At 48.3% G+C, this 20,437-nt stretch overlaps 1 protein-coding gene across 1 annotated transcript in view; it reads left to right on the forward strand.

Moving 5' to 3' along the window:
- Window positions 1–18,134, forward strand: part of USP31 (ubiquitin specific peptidase 31) — an 80,358-nt gene extending 62,224 nt beyond the window's left edge. The window contains exons 13-16 of the mRNA XM_070413689.1: window positions 2,361–2,586; window positions 5,135–5,293; window positions 6,739–6,891; window positions 13,348–18,134. Of these exons, the coding sequence (XP_070269790.1) occupies window positions 2,361–2,586; window positions 5,135–5,293; window positions 6,739–6,891; window positions 13,348–14,888 (2,079 nt within the window). The 3' untranslated portion in view covers window positions 14,889–18,134. The remainder of the gene's footprint in view (window positions 1–2,360; window positions 2,587–5,134; window positions 5,294–6,738; window positions 6,892–13,347) is intronic.
- Window positions 18,135–20,437: the final 2,303 nt, after the last annotated feature.

The following is a 20,437-nucleotide window of genomic DNA, read 5'->3' on the forward strand; positions in this document are numbered from 1 at the left end:
TGGGGGGGACGGGTTGTCCACGCAGGCCCCTGCAGGCAGAGTGGGACTCTGACGAAGGGCTTAAGTGTAGAGAATTGGAAGTGACAAGAATGAAGACAGGAGATCTGAAGGGGCCAGTGCAGCCCTCAGGGCTGGGAGGGGTGCTGATGGCTGGGGCTGCAGTCGTGGCAGAGGAGATGGAGAGACCGGGAGAGGGTAAGAGGCTTAGGGCTGCTGACCACGTGGCCTGCACATGGCTCCAGGGCTGGGGCTCTCACACAGATTTGGGGGCCAGCTGTGTGTGCCAACTGCACACTCCTGTTGGTGGGGAGCTGTTGAGGGTTGGGACACCAGCCCTCTCTGATTCCTTCCACGCACACAGACTAATTTAGTTTCTTTCTGTGTCTTTTGAAGGCACAGCGGCACCCTCCTAGCACCCTGAACTGGACCCGCAGAGTGTCTTTGACTCTTCTCTCTTGCCCCTCTCAGCTAGGCCCTGGCAGTCACCTCTTCTGCTTGGTTACGCCTCTCCCTTGCCTCCTGTATCTGTCTCCTGCTCCCCATTTCTTTTTAAGATTTTTAAAATTGATTTTTAAAGAGAGGAAGGGAGAAGGAGAGAGATAGAAATATTGATGTGAAAGTGAAACATTGATTGGCTGCCTCCTGCAGGCCCCCTACCAGGGATTGAGCCCACAGCTAGGGCATGTGCCCTGACCAGGAATTGAACCAGCACCCTTTCCGTGCACGAGACAACGTCCAACTGAGCCACCAGGCCAGGGTTCTCCATTCTTGCTGTCACCCTGCCAGTTCAGACTTTTGGTACTTTTTAGCTGGTTGCAATTGCAGTGTCTTTTTTTTTTTTTTTTAATGTTTTTATTGATTTCAGAGAGAGGAAAGGAGAGGGAGATAGAAACATTGATGAGAGAGAAGCATTAATTGGCTGCCTCCTCCACACCCCCGTCTAGGGATTGAGCCTGCAACCTGGGCATGTGCTCTGACCGGGAATCAAACGGGCAGCTTCCTGGTGCATGGGCCGATGCTCAACCAATTGAGCCACGCCAGCTGAGCTGCAGTGTCCTTAACTGATTTCTTAACTTAGACAACTTGTTCTACCATGTTTTATGCACTGTTTACACAGTTCTTTACCTACAGCTCTGATGGCATCGCCTCCTCAAAGCCTCAGCACTTCCCCTTGACTGAGAACAAAGTTAAAAATTTTTAGCCTAAGCTTCCTGACCACCTAGGACACATCTTACCTTTGTCTTACGAAAAAATTTCTTCCCTTAATGGATCCATATCTCCTTGGGGTAGCCATTATCCATACCCGATTAATCTTTTTTTTTTCAATAAAGTTTAATATGTTTTTATTGATTTAAGAGAGGACTAGAGAGATAGAAACATCAATGATGAGAATCATTGATCAGCTGCCTCCAGCACATTACCCACTAGGCATCGAGCCCGCAAACCCAGCATGTGTCCTGACCGGGAATCGAGCTGTGACCTCCTGGTTCATAGGTCGACGCTCAACCACTGAGCCACGCCAGCCAGGCCTGATTAATTCTTTTTAAATATATTTTTTATTGATTTTTTACAGAGAGGAAGGGAGAGGGATAGAGAGTTAGAAACATCAATGAGAGAGCAACATCAATCAGCTGCCTCCTGCACACCTCCTACTGGGGATGTGCCCGAAACCAAGGTACATGCCCTTGACCGGAATCGAACCTGGGACCTTTCAGTCTGCAGGCTGACGCTCTATCCACTGAGCCAAACCGGTTACGGCCTGATTAATTTTTTAAAGCTCCCACAGACACATGAAACATTCAGTGAATATTCAGCTGACGGTTGGATTTCACAGGATTTCCCTATGAATGTGTGGAAAAGACAGATTACCCAGGATTGTCAACTAAATGAATAGATGAAGCTAAATCAGTGTTAACTTTTCATGCTACTGCTGGAGGGGTGGGTCAGAAGGGAGCACTGCTCAGTGAGTGGCTGTCTGTGCCAGGCACCAGCTTCGTCTTTCTCGTATGTTATTACTCCATCACTCTCATGCCTTGTGACAGGTATCAGGACGAACCACCCGAAATTGTTGGTGAGTTAAAAACCAAAAAGCCCTTTATCAGGTAAGAAGTGGAGACTCAGGAAGTCTCATTACCCCTTATATGTAGGTCATTGCTGGTTCCACGTTTAGTGATCTTAAAATCTGTTCCTCCAAACAGTTCAAACAGTTAGTCTGTTTCCCTATTTTGTGTGTGTCTTGGGGAACATCAGACAGGTAACTCAAGCCACTTCAGCTGCTAGAGCCCACGTTCCACGTTGAACCCATTCACCACCTGTTTGCAGGAAAATATCATCAGGACTTGTCTTTCTTCTTGTGACAGGAAGGAGACAGGCGTGTAAAACTTCAGAACATGGTCAAGTTCCCCTTGACTGGCCTGGACATGACGCCTCATGTGGTTAAGAGAAGCCAGAGCAGCTGGAGTTTGCCATCCCATTGGTCTCCATGGCGACGACCTTATGGACTCGGGAGGGACCCTGAGGACTACGTCTATGACCTGTATGCTGTGTGCAATCATCATGGCACCATGCAAGGGGGGCACTACACAGGTCTGCAGTGCGAGGGGCCGGGTGTCTGTGCGGATGATTCCTTCAGGCGTGTCTGCTTGTGACAGGGTCACTCTGCCTTAGTGCCTCACTGCCCCTTCAGTAGCCAGTGTGCCAGCTGTGAGGCCAGTCTTCATCCTCCGGATCTTTGTCCACGAGCAAACAGAATTCCCCTCCTTGTCCTGAGGGGGCCCATCAGTGGCGTCTGGTGAACTGGGGAGTGGTGTGTGCAGATGGGCAGCACACTCCGCTCCCCGAGGACTCGCTGGGCTCACCGTGTCTGCACTCCCCACGTATGGTTTCACTCACTCCCGTAAGCTAGCGCCTCCCTGGTTTGGAGTGACTGTGAAGCACTTTTCTAGTATCGTTAAAGGGACTTGGAAGGGTTTTCTTTTTGTATCAAGGCTACATTTACATTTTCATTTTTAAAGCAACTATGTTCATCATATGAAATTTAGACAGTACAGAGAGGGAGAAAGAATAGTGCCATCATCCATGGGCTTCTCACTCAAAAATAACCCCTGATAACAGTTTTTAAAATGGTGATGAAGTATACATAACAACACTTACCATCTTAACCTTCTTCAGTGTACGGATCAGTGGCACATCTTTATGGAATCCTCATCCTCATCCATGTCCAGAACTTTTTTATCTTAAGAGGAGCTTGGATGTTTTCTGCATCCTTTCCCCCTTTCCCACTCTGAGGCCGCACCTCTGCTTGTCTGGTATGTGAAATGGTTAGCCTTAGATTAGAGAACACTGGAAGTGAAGTGCCTCAGCGTAGTTGGAGGACGGACCCCGTGTGTACTGTTCATTGGGAATGCTTCCTGTGATGCCTGTTTTGCACTGGATCTCGCTAGACTTACGTAGTGCCTGCATGGCTCACCTGTGTAAGGATTCTGAAACTGTGCTTCTCAAAGTATCTGTGATGAAGAACCTGTTCTTTTCTTTTTAAAAACTTCCAGTCCTTCATAAACCAATATTTTTGCAAAAATACAATTAAAATATGGCAGTATCAGATTGCTATAAAAGTTCTCCAGTGCTTTTCTCAGTTTTGCTGTTTATCTTGTGGACTGGCATCAGTCTTCCAACCATACTTTGAGTAGCACTGGTCTGACGACACTTCACTAATAGTGCTGGAAAGAAGGCAACTAGAAGTATTTTGTAAATGCATCATTTACTCATTAATGAGTATTGTGCTCCCTGGTGTTCACGCTGTGGCTGGGGACAGACCATCTGAAGGAAACAGACGGAAGCCAGTGCAAGGTCTCTCTGTCACCTTCTCTCGGTCGTCCCCTGGCAGTCCCATCCCCACTCCAGAAGAGCAGCCATGGCCACTGCCCTTGCCCTGGCCCCGTTCGCTGCTTTTAGCTCCATTGTTCCCCCGTCTGGTTCCAGAGTCCAAGCTGCCCATGACTTCCCTTCCTACAAGCACAGATTCTTACTCTCCTCTCTTTCTGGACCTGTCTGCGGGAACCCTTCTCACCGGGTGCCCTCATCACTCAGGGTGCCATGCTTGGGAAAGTCGCTCCCACTGCCTCCTCTCAGGGCTTGCGTGCCCTCCTGGGGCCATGCTGAGTCTGTCCCAGTGGTCAGCTACATATCCTAGCACTCCTCCAATCCCACCCCAACAAATAGGTATTGTAGGAAGTGTGGTAAGAATGTACTTCTCTGGATCAAGCTTGTCACACCCTTGATATATCCTTCCAGGATGACAGGAACATTGAGCTGTCCATTCTTGCTGGCTCTTGAATGCTCTATATTTCTACCTCAGGCTTAGAATTAGAACTGGAGAGAAGGCTGCATACATCCATGAGCTCAAATGGTCTCTGTTTACCAAGGGACTTCCCTGGGACATTGTTTGTGCTACCCCCAAGGGAAGCAGGATTGCACAGGGGACGAGACAATTCTGAAATGTGCTGGGCCCTGCCCTTCCACTGCGGCATGACCGTGGGGAGCTGGCTGATCTTTCTGAGCCTTTGTCAAATGGGAATCGTTGTGGAGCAGGTCTCATAGGCTAAGTGCATGTGTGGCACACAGTCAGTTCTAAGCAAGTGTTAGCTGCTGTTATGATTAATACAGTACTTCTGGTTCTGTTACCTTCTGTCTCTGATAAACACCAAGCTGTCACAACATGCTGACCTCAGGGTCTCTCATCCCTGGCACTGCTGACAGTTTGGCCCGACAATTCCGTGCTGTGAGCGCCCCTGCCTCCCATGGAGGCCAGGAGCACCTTCCCCAGGCTGGGACAATCAGAATGCCTTCAGACTTTCCACATGTCTCCTGGGGTAGAACTGTCCCTGCTTGAGACCCACTGGTTTAAATAAATAAACATATTTTGTTTCCTAAGATTAAAAAGAACTTTATCTCTTTGGAATTTTTTGAAACATTTGGCCTCAGTGTGATATGGAATTTGAGTTTTTCACCTCTTTCTCTGTTACTGCATGCAGCCTTTAAAAGGTCTTGAGTTAATTATATGAGCCAAAGAAACGGTCTCGGTGGGTAGTGGCCCAGCTGGTGCAGCGGGTGCTGACGGGGCTCTCTTTGGCAGCCTACTGTAAGAACTCCGTGGACGGCCTCTGGTACTGCTTTGATGACAGTGACGTGCAGCAGCTGTCGGAAGATGAGGTCTGCACACAGACGGCCTACATCCTCTTCTATCAGCGGAGGACAGCAATACCGTCATGGTCGGCCAACAGCTCGGTGGCAGGTAAGGCCAACCCTATTCTTGGGCAGTTTTTCCCAGAACAGAAGATAGTCATTAATGTCCAGAGAAATTCCCAGAAGGTGTCATGCCTCTGTCAGTTTCATTAGATTAATCCTCACATTTGCATTTAACCTTGAAACCAAAATGATTGCAGTTAAGGAAATGGGGGTGGTGTGTGCAAGCAGCTGTGAACCAGCAGAGTTCACAGGGAGGGGAACGAGTGCTGGGGAGGGTCATTCGTGGGGTAAATGAGCTACGAGCAGCATGGCCTGCACTCTGGAAGCAGAGGGAACGAGAGGTTTGGAAGTAGGACGAGGACTTGGCTTTGCCTCATGTTGGTTGGGTTACCTTGGGGCAAGTCCTGTCCCAGGCACACACTGACCCTCTGTAATCCTGGTGCGATAACACTGGGTGCCTCTTGAGGTCCTTGGATGCATCAGGTTAGGCAACTGCACCTTAAAGCCTTTTGTAAAGGGTTAAACGCTGTTAGAAACAGCCCCTCCCCCCAGTAAGGTTGACCTGTTCTATTAGGGAAGAATTGAAGGCTAAGGTAATAGTATGGCTTGAGTTGAGTGTGATGCATACAATTTGTTTTAGTAAATGCATACAATCTAAACAAGGGGCGGGTGCTGCTTAGTGCAGGGTTTGAGTTTAAGAGAGTAAGCCAGGACTGGGGTGTGGGAATGTGCTCAGCTTTAGGGGTTGTTGACCCCTGCTCCCCCTGAGGCTGACGTGGGCTAAGTTAGAAGCTGCTAAAAGGAGGCCTCCCTGGAGCAGTGGCCCCTGCTGGAGTCAGACCCCGCCCCCCCAGTGTACCCCTCTGTCTGCTGCTCACTCATTAACAGAGTGGGGCTCCCAGTGCTGAGGCCTGTCCTTGGTGCTTCCTAGAGTCTGGGGTGTGCTCAGAAATGACACCCTCGTGGGGGCTCCTCCAGACCCTCATGCTGCTTCATGTTCTCAACTTAAGAGCAGTTGCTGTTGCTCTCATGTATTTAAGGGCTTTCCTCAGACACAGGACAGATCGACATCGAGCCCTGTGCTTTTGTGTTTGTATATTAATATTGAGAAAATGATTTTAAAAGTCAACAAACAGTGAGGTGGAGGAAACAGCAGCACGGCTGCTCCCTCTCCTTCCTGTGTGGCAGAGTGTGTGGCAGGCACTGTGTGAGTGCTTCGTAAATATGTGTAGAAGGAATGAACGTGAGCGATTGTCTATAGCCTGTTCTGTTGCCAGCCCTTACGACTTGGATGTGCATTGTAAATGGTCCACCTGTCCTCATGTTATCACTGCAGATGCGCGGAGCCTGCTCTCCGGCCTTTCGTCTTGGCAGGGGCTGTTGGGAGGCACACTGGGATCTGGCAGCTCGTGCCCACCTGCAGTGCTCAGGTCACGGTGTGCTGTGCAGGCCCGGGCCCTGGCTGACCTCGGTGCCCTCCCTTCTCCACAGGCTCCACGAGCTCCTCCCTGTGCGAGCACTGGGTGAGCCGGCTGCCGGGGAGCAAGCCCGCCAGCGCCACCTCGGCAGCTTCCTCCCGACGAACCTCCCTGGCCTCGCTGTCTGAGTCCGTGGAGATGACGGGGGAGAGGAGTGAAGACGATGGTGAGTGTGTGTTTTGTGTTTTGGTGACAGACTTCCAAGAGGCAACTCACAGACAGCACAGGATCCCTCCTGTTTAGGAACCAGGTCCAAGAAGGCTGTGGGGCGGTACGCACAGTGTCCAGTCGTCAGTGACGTCTGCTGTGCACAGGGCGTGTCGTCTCCTCTCTGACCTAGCACTTCCTTCTTCTCTTTCATCATTTTCGACTTTGAAGGTCTGGAGTGGAGCCTTGACTCTGTACAATAATGAATACATATTTTCAAAGTGCTTTTTAAAATGTTCCAGGCAGCTGTGAGGGGGCTCAGTGCAGCGCGCCTGTGCAGGGCCTGGCAGGGAGCTCCCGCCCGCCCAGCGTCTTCCCTCCCTGCCACGCGGTTTCCCTTAGAGGAATCTGGCGCGTTCTTTTTCAGAAGTGTTTAGTACAGAAACGGGTGCCTCTGCGTAGAAGTAGTTTTGGGGAATTCTGAAGATAAGCACAACATAAAAACTTTGGAAATCTGATAAAAATGGAACTCTTTTTTACTTTCACTTACCAGTTGAGTAGTGGCAGCACGCAAGGCTCTTAGTTCCATCAGGGACCAGGTGGGTGGGACCAAGGCAGCCAGCACTGCGAGAGCTGGGAAAGGGGAGACAGTGAGCTCAGCTTCTTCTTTTTTAAAAAAAAATATATTTTATTGATTTTTTTACAGAGAGGAAGGGAGAGGGATAGAGAGTTAGAAACATCGATGAGAGAGAAACATCGATCAGCTGGCTCCTGCACACCCCCCACTGAGGATGTGCCCACAACCAAGGTACATGCCCTTGACTGGAACCGAACCCAGGACCCTTCAGTCCGCAGGCTGACGCTTTATCCACTGAGCCAAACTGGTTAGGGCGAGCTCAGCTTCTTAATGAGATGCTGACTCGCCTTCCTTCCAACAAGCCTCATTCTGCGCCAGCATTGTGATAGCTGTAACATGCTTCTAGTGGTGACGGGTCTTCTGAGAACGGGAGGTGGAGGCCAAGGCAGGGGCTGGGAGGATGTGCCAGCCTGGGGGATGTGCCCCTAGCATCAGCTCCCCCAGCTCGGGCTTGTTGCTTCTCGGCTTATATAGTAAGAGTACTGGGCTATGGCTGCTAAGCTCCTATCTAGCTCCTGACATTATTTGAAAAACTGACCAATAAATCTTCACTTATTAAGGTAGAGGTTATTTCCAGCACAGCCTTTCACCTTAGAATTCATTGTCGTTTTAACCGTAGGCCTAAAAGTGGTTTCCCGACCTGTTTTTAACCAGTGGTTGGAGAATCGGTGCCCTCTTAAGTGTCATCATCTCCCAGGAGTGCTGGTGGTGCCCACAGGACAGGGCCTGGCCCTAGGATCTTCTCAGGCAGACTCTGACATATTCCCCTGCTACCATTAGCATGTGTGTATAGGAGATGATTTACAATATTTTCTTTGGAAGTTTTTTTTTTTTAATTATTGTTTAGAGTATTACATATGTCTCCTTTTTCCCCCATTGACCTCTCCCCAGCCATTCCCACCCCTCAGCACATGCCCTTACCCCCCTACTGTCTGTATCCATGGGTTAAGCTTATATGCATGCATACAAGTCCTTTGGTTGATCTATTACCACCACCACCACCACCCTCCCACCCCCCACCCCCTACCTTTCCTCTGAGGTTGAACGGTCTGGCCAATGCTACTATGTTCTCTGGATCTAATTTTGTTCATTGGTTTATGTTGTTCATTATATTCCACAAATGAGTGAGATCATATGATATTTATCTTTCTCTGACTGGCTTATTTCGCTTAGCATAATGCTCTCCAGGTCCATCCATGCTGTTGTAAATAGTTAGAGTTCCTTCTTTTTTATAGCAGTGTAGTATTCCTTTGTGTAGCTGTACCACAGTTTTCTAATCCACTTATCTGCTGATGGGCACTTAGGCTGTTTCCAAATCTTAGCTCTTGTAAATTGTGCTTCTTTGAACATAGGGGTGCATGTTTCCTTTCTGGTTGGTGTTTCTGATTTCTTGGGATATATTTCCAGAAATCGGATTACTGGGTTGAATGGGAGTTCCATTTTTGATTTTTTGAGGAATCTCCATACTATTTTCCACAATGGCTGCACCAGTCTGCATTCCCACCAGCAGTGCACGAGGGTTCCTTTTTCTCCACACCCTCGCCAGCACTTGTTGTTTGTTGATTTGTTGATGATAGCCATTCTGACAGGTGTGAGATGGTACCTCATTGTTGTTTTGATTTGCATCTCTGGGATGATTAGTGACTTTGAGCATGTTTTCATATGTCTCTCGGCCTTCTGTGTGTGGGGTCAGTTGTTAACGTCACCTCTTTCATTTCTGATTTTGTTTATTGCAATGGTTCTCAACCTGTGGGTCGCGACCCCTTTGGCAGTCAAACTATGCTTTAATCACTATGCTTTCATTATGTTCAATTTGTAACAATGAAAATACATCCTGCATATCAGATATTTACATTACGATTCATAACAGTAGCAAAATTACAATTATGAAGTAGCAATGAAAATAATTTTATGGTTGGGGGTCATTATTTCTTCTAACGCAGTGGTTCTCAACCTGTGGGTCGCGACCGCTTTGGGGGTTGAACGACCCTTTCACAGGGGTCGCCTAAGACCATCGGAAAACACATATATAATTACATATTGTTTTTGTGATTAATCACTGTGCTTTAATTATGTTCAATTTGTAACAATGAAATTGGGGGTCACCACAACATGAGGAACTGTATTAAGGGTCGCGACATTAGGAAGGTTGAGAACCACTGTTCTAACGGGTTTTCTATTCCTTGCTCTGCTTCCTCCTTCTGGCACCCCTATTATGCGGAGGTTGTTTCGTTTTGTGTTGTACTAAAGCTTCCTTAGGCTTCCTTGTATTTTAAATTTTTTTTCCAGTTGTTGCTCTGTTTGGGTGTTTTCTCCACCTTGTCTTCTAACTTGCTGATGCGGTCCTCAGTTTCTTTTAGTCTACTGTTGAAACTTTCCATTGTACTCTTTATTGCAGCTATGTCATTCTTCATTTCCTCTTGATTCTTCTGCATTTCCTCTTGATTCTTCTTCATTTTCTCTTGATTCTTACACATGTTGTTGAATTTGTCTTTCCTTCCTTTCAGCGTCCTTATATCCATTGCTCTGAATTCTTTCTGACAAATTGCTTGCCTCCATTTCACTTATTTCCTTTTCTGGTGATTCCTCCTTTTCTTTCGTATGGGGGTTGTTTCTTTGTTTCCCCAGTTTTTCTGTTCCTTTGTGATTGTTTCTATGTATTAGATCAAACTGCTATGCCACGCAGATTTTTTGAGTTTGTCTTATATAGTAGATGTATTGTGGGACCCAGTAGTGCAATCTCTCAGGTCTTTTCTGCTGGGTATTCTAGGGATGCCCCCTACTTGGGATATTTGGGTTCTCTTGGTGTAGTTGGGTCTTGAGTGTTATTGTCCCATTCGTGGATGGAGTCTCCTCTTAGCATGTCTGGTTATGTGGCTTGCTCTCTACTATGTTCACTGAACAGTACAAAATACAACTCGACAAAACACAACACAAAGGGAAAAAAAACACTTATGTACTCATGACACCGATAACCCCAATAAAAGTGACCACCAGAGGAAAGAGAATTAGGAAAGAGAAAAGAGAGGAAAAATGATATTGAGGAAAGAAAAAAGGTAAGAGAGAAAATTAAAAAGAAATATATATATATATATATATATATATATGGAGATAACACCACAAAACAAACAAATAAACCAAAAAATGCAAACAATGAACACCTAGAATAGTGGGGGGACAGAATCTGTACAGGCAGAGCTTATATACAGAAAGTAAGGTTAAGGAATTGAATGAATATGGTAAGGACCACGGTTCAGTATAGAGGCAGTAGAAAGAGAATAAGTGGATAAGAAGAAAAGAAAGATAATAAAAAATTAAAAGACAAAACACATTTTAAAAAATTTTAGTTCATTTATTCACTTATTTTTGGAAAAGGAGAATAGAGGAGAGAGCTGATAGGCTTGAGTTTAGTGAGTGAATCTAATTAAACAATTAGAAGAAGAGAGCAGGAGAGGAGAGGAAAAACAAAAGCATAAAAAAATTGACTAGTGAAGAAAGAGAAAAGAGAAGAGTGCATGGACTTGGAGCAGGGGAGAGGAAGTTAGATATATGAGTAAGCCAACAGAGACTGCAATAATAATAACACATCAATAAAGCAGATAAAGATCAATTTTTAACAAGGGGTAAAAGGAAAGGAAAGAGAAAAACTAAAGTGGGGACAGGAGAAGAGAAAAAGGGAGTAAAATGAGAGAAGTGAGGAAGAAAAGGGTGGGGAAAAAATAAGATAAAATAAAAACAGAATGAAAAATAATACACAAAAGATTAAAAGAAATGAAAAAAATGTTTAATAAAAGATTAAAAAGTCAAGTGTCATTGGCTTCAGCTGAGTTTTAATGCCCCATGGGGACCCCACTCTTCTGTCTGTCTGCCAGTTCTCAGTTTCCTGTTAGGTAGTCGGCACCATGTTGAAGTTCCAAGTGATCCACCGCTCCTCTGTTTGTGTCTTTCTCCACAGCCTTGGCTGCGAGCTGGCAGGGCCAATCTGTCCGCTTTGCCTGTCTGCCTGCTGTCAACCTTAATCTCTCCAGCATCTGCTTCTGACAGGGCTTTTGGTGGGGGTGGTGTTTTATCGCTTTCCAGGATTCAATGGCCCCTCTTCAACCCAGTCCCTGAGGGCTCTTTGGGGCTACTCATAGTCTTTATGTCCTTTGTACAGCTCAGGGTGTAGGTTGGGTGTGACTGTATTGGCTGTCTTGAGGCTGCTGGGAGGGCTGGTTCTTCAGGAGAAAAATGGCTGCTTAGGTTTGGAGGGTCAGGAAAGTCTCAGTGCCGGATTCCCGTCACCTCTCCCCATCCCACTCTCCTCCACAGCCTCTCCCCAGACCCCACAAATCTGCACCTACACCTGCACAGCAGCCTCGGTGAGTGTAATTGAAAGGTCCTATGAACTGGGTTTAGTGAATAAAAGAAGACAAAATAGAGGCAAAACAACCACGTGACTATGAGTTTCTTTCCCCCTGGCACCCCACGGCTCTGGCAGCTCTTCAGGCCGCCTTTCTGGGCGCAGCCTCTCGCAGCTGTGGGCTTAGATCTAGACTCGCCAGCCGCCAGCAGCCCGGGGACCTCCCTTCCACAGTTGGATGTTACACCTGTCCCCAAGGGATGCAGACTTGGTGCCCTGCAGCTTTCTTCTGACCCTCTCTGCCTGGTGGTCCTCGTCTCTCTCCAGCCCAGACCCACGATCCTACGTTCTCCAGGCATCTCTGCCCTTCCCAGCTGTGAATTGTCTCACCAGCTGTGTCCAGTTTGCCAATCCCGGGGGGAAGTTATTTGATTTAGTTGCTTCTATCTGCTCTGGGACAAGGCACAGTACATGTCTGCCTATTCGGCTGCCATTTTTTTCTCCAAGGGCTGGAATTGTTTTTGTTTTGTTTTAAAAAAAAAAATTTATTGGTTTCAGAGAGGAAGGGAGCGGGAGAGATAGAACATCGATGAGAAAATACCATTGATCGGCTGCCTCCTGCACACCCCACACTGGGGATCGAGCCTGTAACCAAGGCATGTGCCCTGACTGGGAATTAAACCATGACCTCCTGGATCATAGGTCGATGCACAACCACCGAGCCACACTGGCTGGGCTCTTTGGATTTATATTATTCTAGTTATGAATATTTTTAATAAGTCCTGAGTCACTCGGGATAGCAGTGTATTGTCTCTCTAGTCCTTTGCGTGGATGTGCTTTCATAGTTAACAAGTACAGGCACCTGCATGTGGCATTGCGTGTGGCTGATGCTGCGGCTCTGGTATTCGCTCTGCCTCTAACTCTTGGTGCCATCTTGGGCAAAGACTGCCTTCTGTGAGCCCCAGATATCCTTAGTGAGTAAGCTGACTCAGTCGTTCACATTTCTTGAGCATCTGTGGAGTGCCAAGTACCTTGCTGGGCACAGGACTTTTTAAAGATTTTATTTAATTCTCATTGTAGCCCTGTGAGTTACCAAAGGAGTCTTCAAACTACAGGCCACGGGCCACATATAGCCCCTGCCTTCATTTTAAATAAGGTTTTATTGGAACACAGCCATACCCATTTGTTGATGTGTCACCCACGGCTACTTTCATGAGGTGGGGGCCCACAAAGCCTAAAATATTTGCTGTCTGGGCCTGTACAGGAACACTGTGCTGACCCCTGCTGTAGAGCAGGCAGGCAGAGGTAGCTTGCCGAGCCGTGAATTAGAATGTGCCTATTGGATAGATAAGGGAGGGAGCTGGCTCAGGAAGATGGGCGTCCCATGACGACTCCTTGAGCCCAGGAGCGTCGTGCATCTGTCGTCACTTCCTTCCCGGGAGGTGCTACTGGCCTCTTTGCTGTTTAGCTGAATGATGTTCTCTTTGTGCATTCAGGAGGTTTCTCAACACGACCGTTCGTGAGGAGTGTCCAGCGCCAGAGCTTGTCATCCAGGTCTTCTGTCACCAGCCCCTTGGCCGTCCATGAAAACTGCATCAGACCTTCTTGGTCCCTGTCTGCCAAGCTGCAGATGCGCTCCAGCTCTCCTTCCCGGTTCTCAGGGGACTCTCCGGTTCACGCCTCCACCTCCACCTTGGAGAAGATCGGGGAGGCGGTGGATGACAAGGCTTCCATCTCTTGCTTTGGTAGCTTGAGGAGCCTTTCTAGCAGTTCGCAGGACCCGGGCAGTGCTCCCAGTCGACGGGAGCACAAGGCTGCAGGCCGGGCCCCTCTGGCTGTCATGGAAGGCATGTGCAGAGACGAGCCAGACACCCACAGATCAAACTCGGGTGTGGCAGACACACAGAGCAAACACTCAGCACAAGGGGCTCACTTGCCCCCCGTGTCTGATCCATTTGATAACAATAACCAGATAGCTTACGTGGATCAGAGCGATTCTGTAGATAGCTCTCCCGTCAAAGAGGTGAAACCCCCAAGCCACCCAGGCTCCCTCACAAAGAAAGCAGAGAGCACAACCAAGAGTTCCCCCAGCTGCAAAGGCGCGTCTGAGCCCGACAGAAGCTTGCGGAAGGGGAGGTCCGTCTTGGCGAGCCGGGGGTCATCTCAGTCCAGCACCTCCCCTTCCTCTCCGGTTCCAGCCAAAGTTTCTGTGAAGCCCTCCCGCTCCCGAAGCAAAGCGGAGTCTTCCAGGGCCCCCACCCCTCCCAGGAAGGAGTCCTCCCCTAGAGCCCAGGACTCGGTGGCCTCTCCTTCGCCCCAGAAACCGAAGCCAGCTTCTTCCCTCACGTGCACTGCTTCCTCCACCCCTGCCAAAAAGGCCTCGGGCCCTGCCGCGAGGGGCCCCTGCCCACCTGGGAAGGGCAGGACTGCGGATCGGAGCCTAAGTGGAGAGGGCTCCAGACAAAGCCTGGTTTCTGACCGAGCCGGGGTCCCCTCCAGCTCCAAGCCCAACTCCCCTCGGGGGAGCCAGGCCAGGGCGGCGGAGGGCCGGGGGGACGGGAAGCAGGTCAGGAGCTCCTCCATGGCCAGCCTGCGCTCCCCCAACGCGAGTGTGAAGGCTGGTCTGAAGCGGGACAGCAAGTCAGATGAGAAGGGGCTGTCCTTCTTCAAGTCCGCCTTGAGGCAGAAGGAGACGCGGCGGTCCACTGACCTCGGCAAGACGCCCTTGCTCTCCAAGAAGGCAGGTGGGAGCTCCGTCAGGTCGGCCTGTAAGAACGCCGGGGAGGACAAGGCGGAGAAGGGGCACCGGCCTCCAGGCTCCCAGCAGCCAAATGCCAGTTCCGTTGGGAAAGAGCAGCTTGCCTCCAAGGACCCTGCTTCTGCTAGACATTCCCTGCTGTCCAGTCGCAGATCCAAGTCTTCCCCGCTAGACTGCGGAGCACCCGCATCTCCTGGTGGCAGGCAGTCCGCCGAGAAGTCCTCCCAAAGGTTACCTTCGAGCATGCCAGCCTCTGCACGGCCTCCGAAACCTCAGTGACGCCGCCACGCTCCAGTGCGACCTGCGACACGTTTATTTATTTAGAACCCTCCCCTCCCACCAAAGCCCTCTATGCTTTTGTATTTTTTGGGTCATGTGCCTGATGTGCGTGCTTGCGTGCGTGTGTGCGTGTGTGTGTGTGTGCGCGGATTTCAATTGCAAATTGTTAAAAGCGTCGCCTTATTCTGCCATTGAACCAAATAACAGCCATAGGCAAAAGCATCAATACCGAGCTAACTGGAAAAATCACAGATGATTCCCTGGACAGTCCCTGTAGCAGTTGTATATATTTCTTTAGAGAACTCTAATGACTCGTTGGGCACTATGGTTTGGAACCTGGGACCAGTCAAGCTGCTCTGCAGAAGGATGAGTTATTTGACCTGGGGTTCAGCTGAGCAGGACTTGTCCTCACGGGGACTGTCATGTGGCACCAGGAGTCCTAAAAACTGTGACACTAACAGAGACAAACCGAGAGAAAACGGTTGCTTCCTGCACTTTGGCCCCATCTACCAGTCTTTGTAAAGGGCAATATTTTAACACTAATGTTTCTCAGGTATATATACTCAGCCAGGTTAGGAAGGATGTGCATCTGTAAGAGGATTAGAGAGAAGGTGGCCTGTCAGTGACTGTCAGTCCTCCTACTGCCACACATGGACACTTTCAGAGGTAGAAGCAGTCTTTCACTACTTTCATATCGGCAAAGATGTGGGTCCCAAGATGTGGCAAATTGGGTATTCAGAAAGCCAGTCACTCGTAGTTAAGGTTTTTCCCTCCTACATTTGCTAGTGAAGGCCATTGGGAGTTTGAAAAGTAGTAGAGCAGTAGAGGAATCTTTTAAAGATTCCTGGGAAAAGAAAAAGGATTCTCAACTGCACGCATGAATCTCTCCCATTTTCCTCTGGTGTTGCTTTTTCTGTGTTGGACCTTGAAAGCTCCATGCCCACGTTTCCACACTCTGGTAAGTCATGAAAAGGAAAGAAGTTGCTAAGGCAGAAGTCAGTGGTAGTTGAAGCGACATGTAACAAAGTATTACATACACATTTCTGATCCTGCCTGTCGGGCTCAGTGTGACTGCTTCAGCAATTCACTCACTTCTTCGTGCTTAAGATTGAATCTCTCGCCAGAACTCGGCGGGATCAGTGCAGGTTCTGTCTGGCCCTGTCCATGCCAATTGCATTTTCTGGTTAGACAAGAGAACCTCACAGACATCTCACAGATAAGCAAGATACTGGTTTTCCAAGCTTTCTGGGGGTATCCTGGCAAGTTTTAGTTTATTTCCTCCTTTTTCTAAATGTCAAGAGAGTCCGTTCTCATTCTATTTGAATAGCATTTGTCACTTTGCCATGAAATATAGCATGCTATGTTTATATGCTCTTAAATATTAACTTCCAAAAAACTCACAGGCTCTTCAAGTTCTCCCTGAACTCCTGGCGCATGGACGCATGTATAATCCCCCTTCAGTCCTGCTGTGTGTGAGGCGACCACACACACACACACACACACACACACACGGCTGTGAATTCTGCACTGCCTTTTGTTGTTGTTTTTCCATGAATACCTCTTGGGAAATGTTTCCAGTAGGTTACTTTATTTTGCTGCTAATTTGAGCATTAGCAGATAACTCACAAGTCTGGAGGCCGTTTTTGTTGAGGGTAGCTGGAATTTTAGACCCTTGTGATAGCTAAGACTCCCTCGGCTTGTGGAAGTTGCCGCAGTGCTCCGTGACATTTCCTGAGCGCACGTGTCTGCCCCGCGCCCCGTCCTATGGCCCCAGAGCAGCGCTGCTCCTTGGCGCAGTGACTGCCGATGCCCGCCTGCCGGGATGTTCTCGCTTCTGACCGCACGTGGACAGCCGGTCTGTTTGGCACTGGTTTTCTGTATCACAAATGTGGGAGCGCCAGTATCAGGAATTCAGTGTTTGTCTTATTGGAACCTCTCATCATCCTTTCGCTGGCAAACCACATTTGAAATCTATCCATCTCTGCAAAGTGTCAGAATTATAGTTTGGCTACATAATAGGTTTTATGAACACCTTTTGGGGCAATAATCAGGCATGAATGGAAGGTAGTTTAATTTTCACAGTGGTAAATATTTTTATTCTTGAGTGCTTCAGGAATGGATTTTCCATTTGGTTTAGTGTCTTAAAAAGCACACTACAAACTTCTTTAATTTTCCATGAGGTCTAGAAATAAAATTTCAGTATCTATAAAATTGTATGCTTATGGATTTAGTCCTTGTTTCAGATTTAAATGGAAAAATCAGGAAGTATTATGGCATTGTCTAGGCATCTCTAAGCGGTTACATTGCTGCGCTTAAGCAGTGAAAAGTTCATCCCTGATCACCAGGCACAGACGTTCAGCCGCCGAGAAGGCTGTCTGGCCCAGAAGTTTGCAGGTCTCTGAGGTGTAGTGTGGGAAGTGGTTACTTGGTTCACTTCAGGTCTTCGGTAGGTTAGGGACTTGGTGTTGGTTTTGTTTCTTCCCCGGTGACGTTCGGTGCAATGAGCAATACTTTTGGGGTTGGAAATCACCTACTAAGGATGGTGGGCCTGGGTTTCTGACCTCATCCGAGCACTCATTTCCTGGTGGGCACAGAATAACCACCAACCATGGGGTTCGTCTGTCATGTTTGTCCACTTAAGAAACGTTTCATTCTGGATTTCTTTCCAGTGAACACCCCAGGCACTGAGGCTACAGCGTCCCCTAAGTCCCGAGCCTTGCCTTTGTAATCCCTCCCTAATGGGCGAGCACGGAGGCTGTTAGGCTCATGTTATGCAAGACCATCTCCCACCTTTTTGTATTTTCTCCTGAAAAGCAGCCTAACAGAGTAATACTACGCTGGGCCAATAGGAGCACTTGTGTTTTGGTAAAGTGTTGTAATTATCTGAGGCTGCCCTCAACTCTTGTAATCATTCTTTCATCATTTATTCATTCTTTTGTTCATTCTGACGCATTGGTTGAGGGCCTGCTCTGCGAGTGAAGGCCAGCTGCAGGCTTTGGGAGTTTGCTGTGGCCGAGGAGCCCTGGGAGCACAGCTGATGGACCGGGTGCCAACGGCGCCCTAAACGAAGTGACAGAGCCAACAGGTTCTGCTGATTCGGTCAAGTCCTCTTGAGCATGTGTGTCCTGGAAACCAAAAGTGTCCTTCACCTCCGGAGGCGCTTTCCTCTACGTCCACTTTTCCAGACTGCGCTGTTTCTATACTTAGGGCTTGAAAAGGTGGTGGTCCACGCTGGCAGGAGATGGATGTGGGGATTTGCGGGGGGGTGCGGGGGGGGGGGGGGACGGAGTTTGAGAGAAAAATTGTCATCCCTCTAACTATCATGAGAAACAGGAACAGCATGTGAAGGATGGCAGTGGCAGCCTTCAGGAAGATGGAGCAGAGGAGAGCTGTGAGCAAAACTCATTCACATAAAATAAACATCTTTTTCAAGTAGATTGACATCTGATGTTACCTTTCATTCTGATAAAATTACTAATCAACTGAAGTTACTGTTGCCTGAAGTTATAATTGTTGGATGCAAAGATAATTAGTGTTTCTGGTTGGAATTTTGACATAATATGCAAATGACAAGCACAGTTTCTATAAAACATATTCTGTGAGGTGGGTTGAACTTTGTATCATTTGGGATTGACCAGAGCAAAATTCGCTGACTAACCAGTGCCTGTGTCCTAACCATAAACACAAAAGGGAGCTGTTACTGTGCAGGCTAAGTTCATAAAGGGTGCATTGTTGCCAAACCTGCAGGAGTATTTTGGGGTAAACGCTGTGTTTTTATTTTGGTTGAGTAGTCAGCCGCATTGCCTTCGGCTCGGCGCCCAGAGGTGTGTCTTGCAGCTGCGCGGAGCCTGAGCAGCCATGCCTCACCCCGGACACAGGACCGCTCTGCATGGCCTGCAGCTACCCCAGAAGCATGCTCTCACTACCTATGCACAGCATCTCCTAAGCAACGTCCACTACACTAAATATGCTTTTTTAAAAGCAACTCTTAGGTTACGGAGCTCTATTTTCGAATTTGTAATTATTAAATGTGGTCTAATCAGTGTAGAAGAGCCCGAATGCGGTCTCTTTGCTTTGCACATGTTTCCCTCAGCCAACTTTTTTGATCATTGGTGAGACTGTGTAAGTATTTGCAAGCAGGAGTGGGTGGGGATGTTGAACACACTGGTTTATATACTGTATTTAGCTTGAAGACTTTCGTAAAGTATAGGGATGTTCTAAAAATAACCTGCCATTTTCTATAGATTTTAATTGTTTATATCTTCTAGGGTTCTATCGTGGTCACAAGGAGAGGACATGGCTCCTAGTAGTGCTAACGATTTTAATTGCTTTTTTAGAGACTTAGAGCTACTGTTACAGAAAACTTTGAGCTCCCCAACCATTGGCCACATGAAGACTAAGCTGGTGGGATTATGGTGGCATCGGAGGTGGGTTAGGTAGATCCATCTCACGTTTGTTATAACCTGGTGTTTCCCAGTTTGGGGGGGAGGTGAGATCCATGAGAGACGAGGGAGGCTTCTTCCCCTCACAGATGCCCCGGATTCGGAGCCTCTTCTGAGATCTGGACGCCCAGTGTTCATGAGACTTGTCTAGGGAGCTTTTAAGCACCCAGGCCCCGCCCTCGCACTCTGTGTAGTCAGTGTGGTCAGCTCAGGAAGGACCACGTGGATTAAAGCTCCAGGTGTGTCTGAAGTGCGGAGTTGAGGAGCCCTGCCCAGAGCCAGGGCAGAGCCCCAGATTTTGGTAGAATGATGGTTTCTTTGTAATAATTATAATAGCAAACACTAGGCTGCCCCCAAATTCCTTGTTTAGCTCATTCTCTACTTGTCTAGAATGTAATTTCAGGAAGTATTTTTAAATTTAAAAATGAATGTGAAGCATTTTTATTTGGAATCTTTTTTTTTGTAACCCTCATTGGTATTTTTTCATATAATTTTAATAAATCAGATAATGCTCATCCAAAAGTTTGGCTGCATACATTACGGCGGAGGCCAGTGGGATGGAGTGAATCTGGTGAGCTGAGTGCGTGCCAAGGACTTCAGAGAGTCCCCGTGCGCCTCGGGTGGTCATCTCACCATTGCCGCCCGCGAGAAAGAAACTACTAGTTCCCCTGGAGTTTGCGTTTCAAGGCACAAAGATAGAAAGCCGCAGGCTGGCGGGTCCTGGGCGCGGCGGGAGCGGTGAGGCCTGCTCCGTGGAGGAAGGTGATGGGAGTTCCCTCGGTGCTACTCTGCCTCTCACCTCTGGTTAAAACTGAACTCCGGCCCTCACAGCACTGGTTTCTCACGGGACGCACGCTCGGGCTGCACCCGGGCTGCTGTCCTGGGAGCTGCCGTCACAGACTCACTGGCAGCTCGGCATCCTCCACGCGCGCTCAGGGCCGGGTTCCCGCGGCCGCGCAGTCGCGGGAAGTGGGGGCTTCCCGTGGCGGAGAAGCGTGTCAGACCTTTTCAGTTATTTTAGAGCAAGTGCATGCGATTTGCCACTGACTTCTGTTTATTTGTGTGTCTTATTCTTCAAGGTGATGCACTTTTAAGAAGCAGAATTTA

Source organism: Myotis yumanensis, unplaced genomic scaffold, assembly GCF_028538775.1.
Source record: "Myotis yumanensis isolate MYYU_CA2020_CCGP unplaced genomic scaffold, mMyoYum1.0.hap1 SCAF_4, whole genome shotgun sequence".
Classification (NCBI taxonomy): Eukaryota; Metazoa; Chordata; class Mammalia; order Chiroptera; family Vespertilionidae; genus Myotis; species Myotis yumanensis.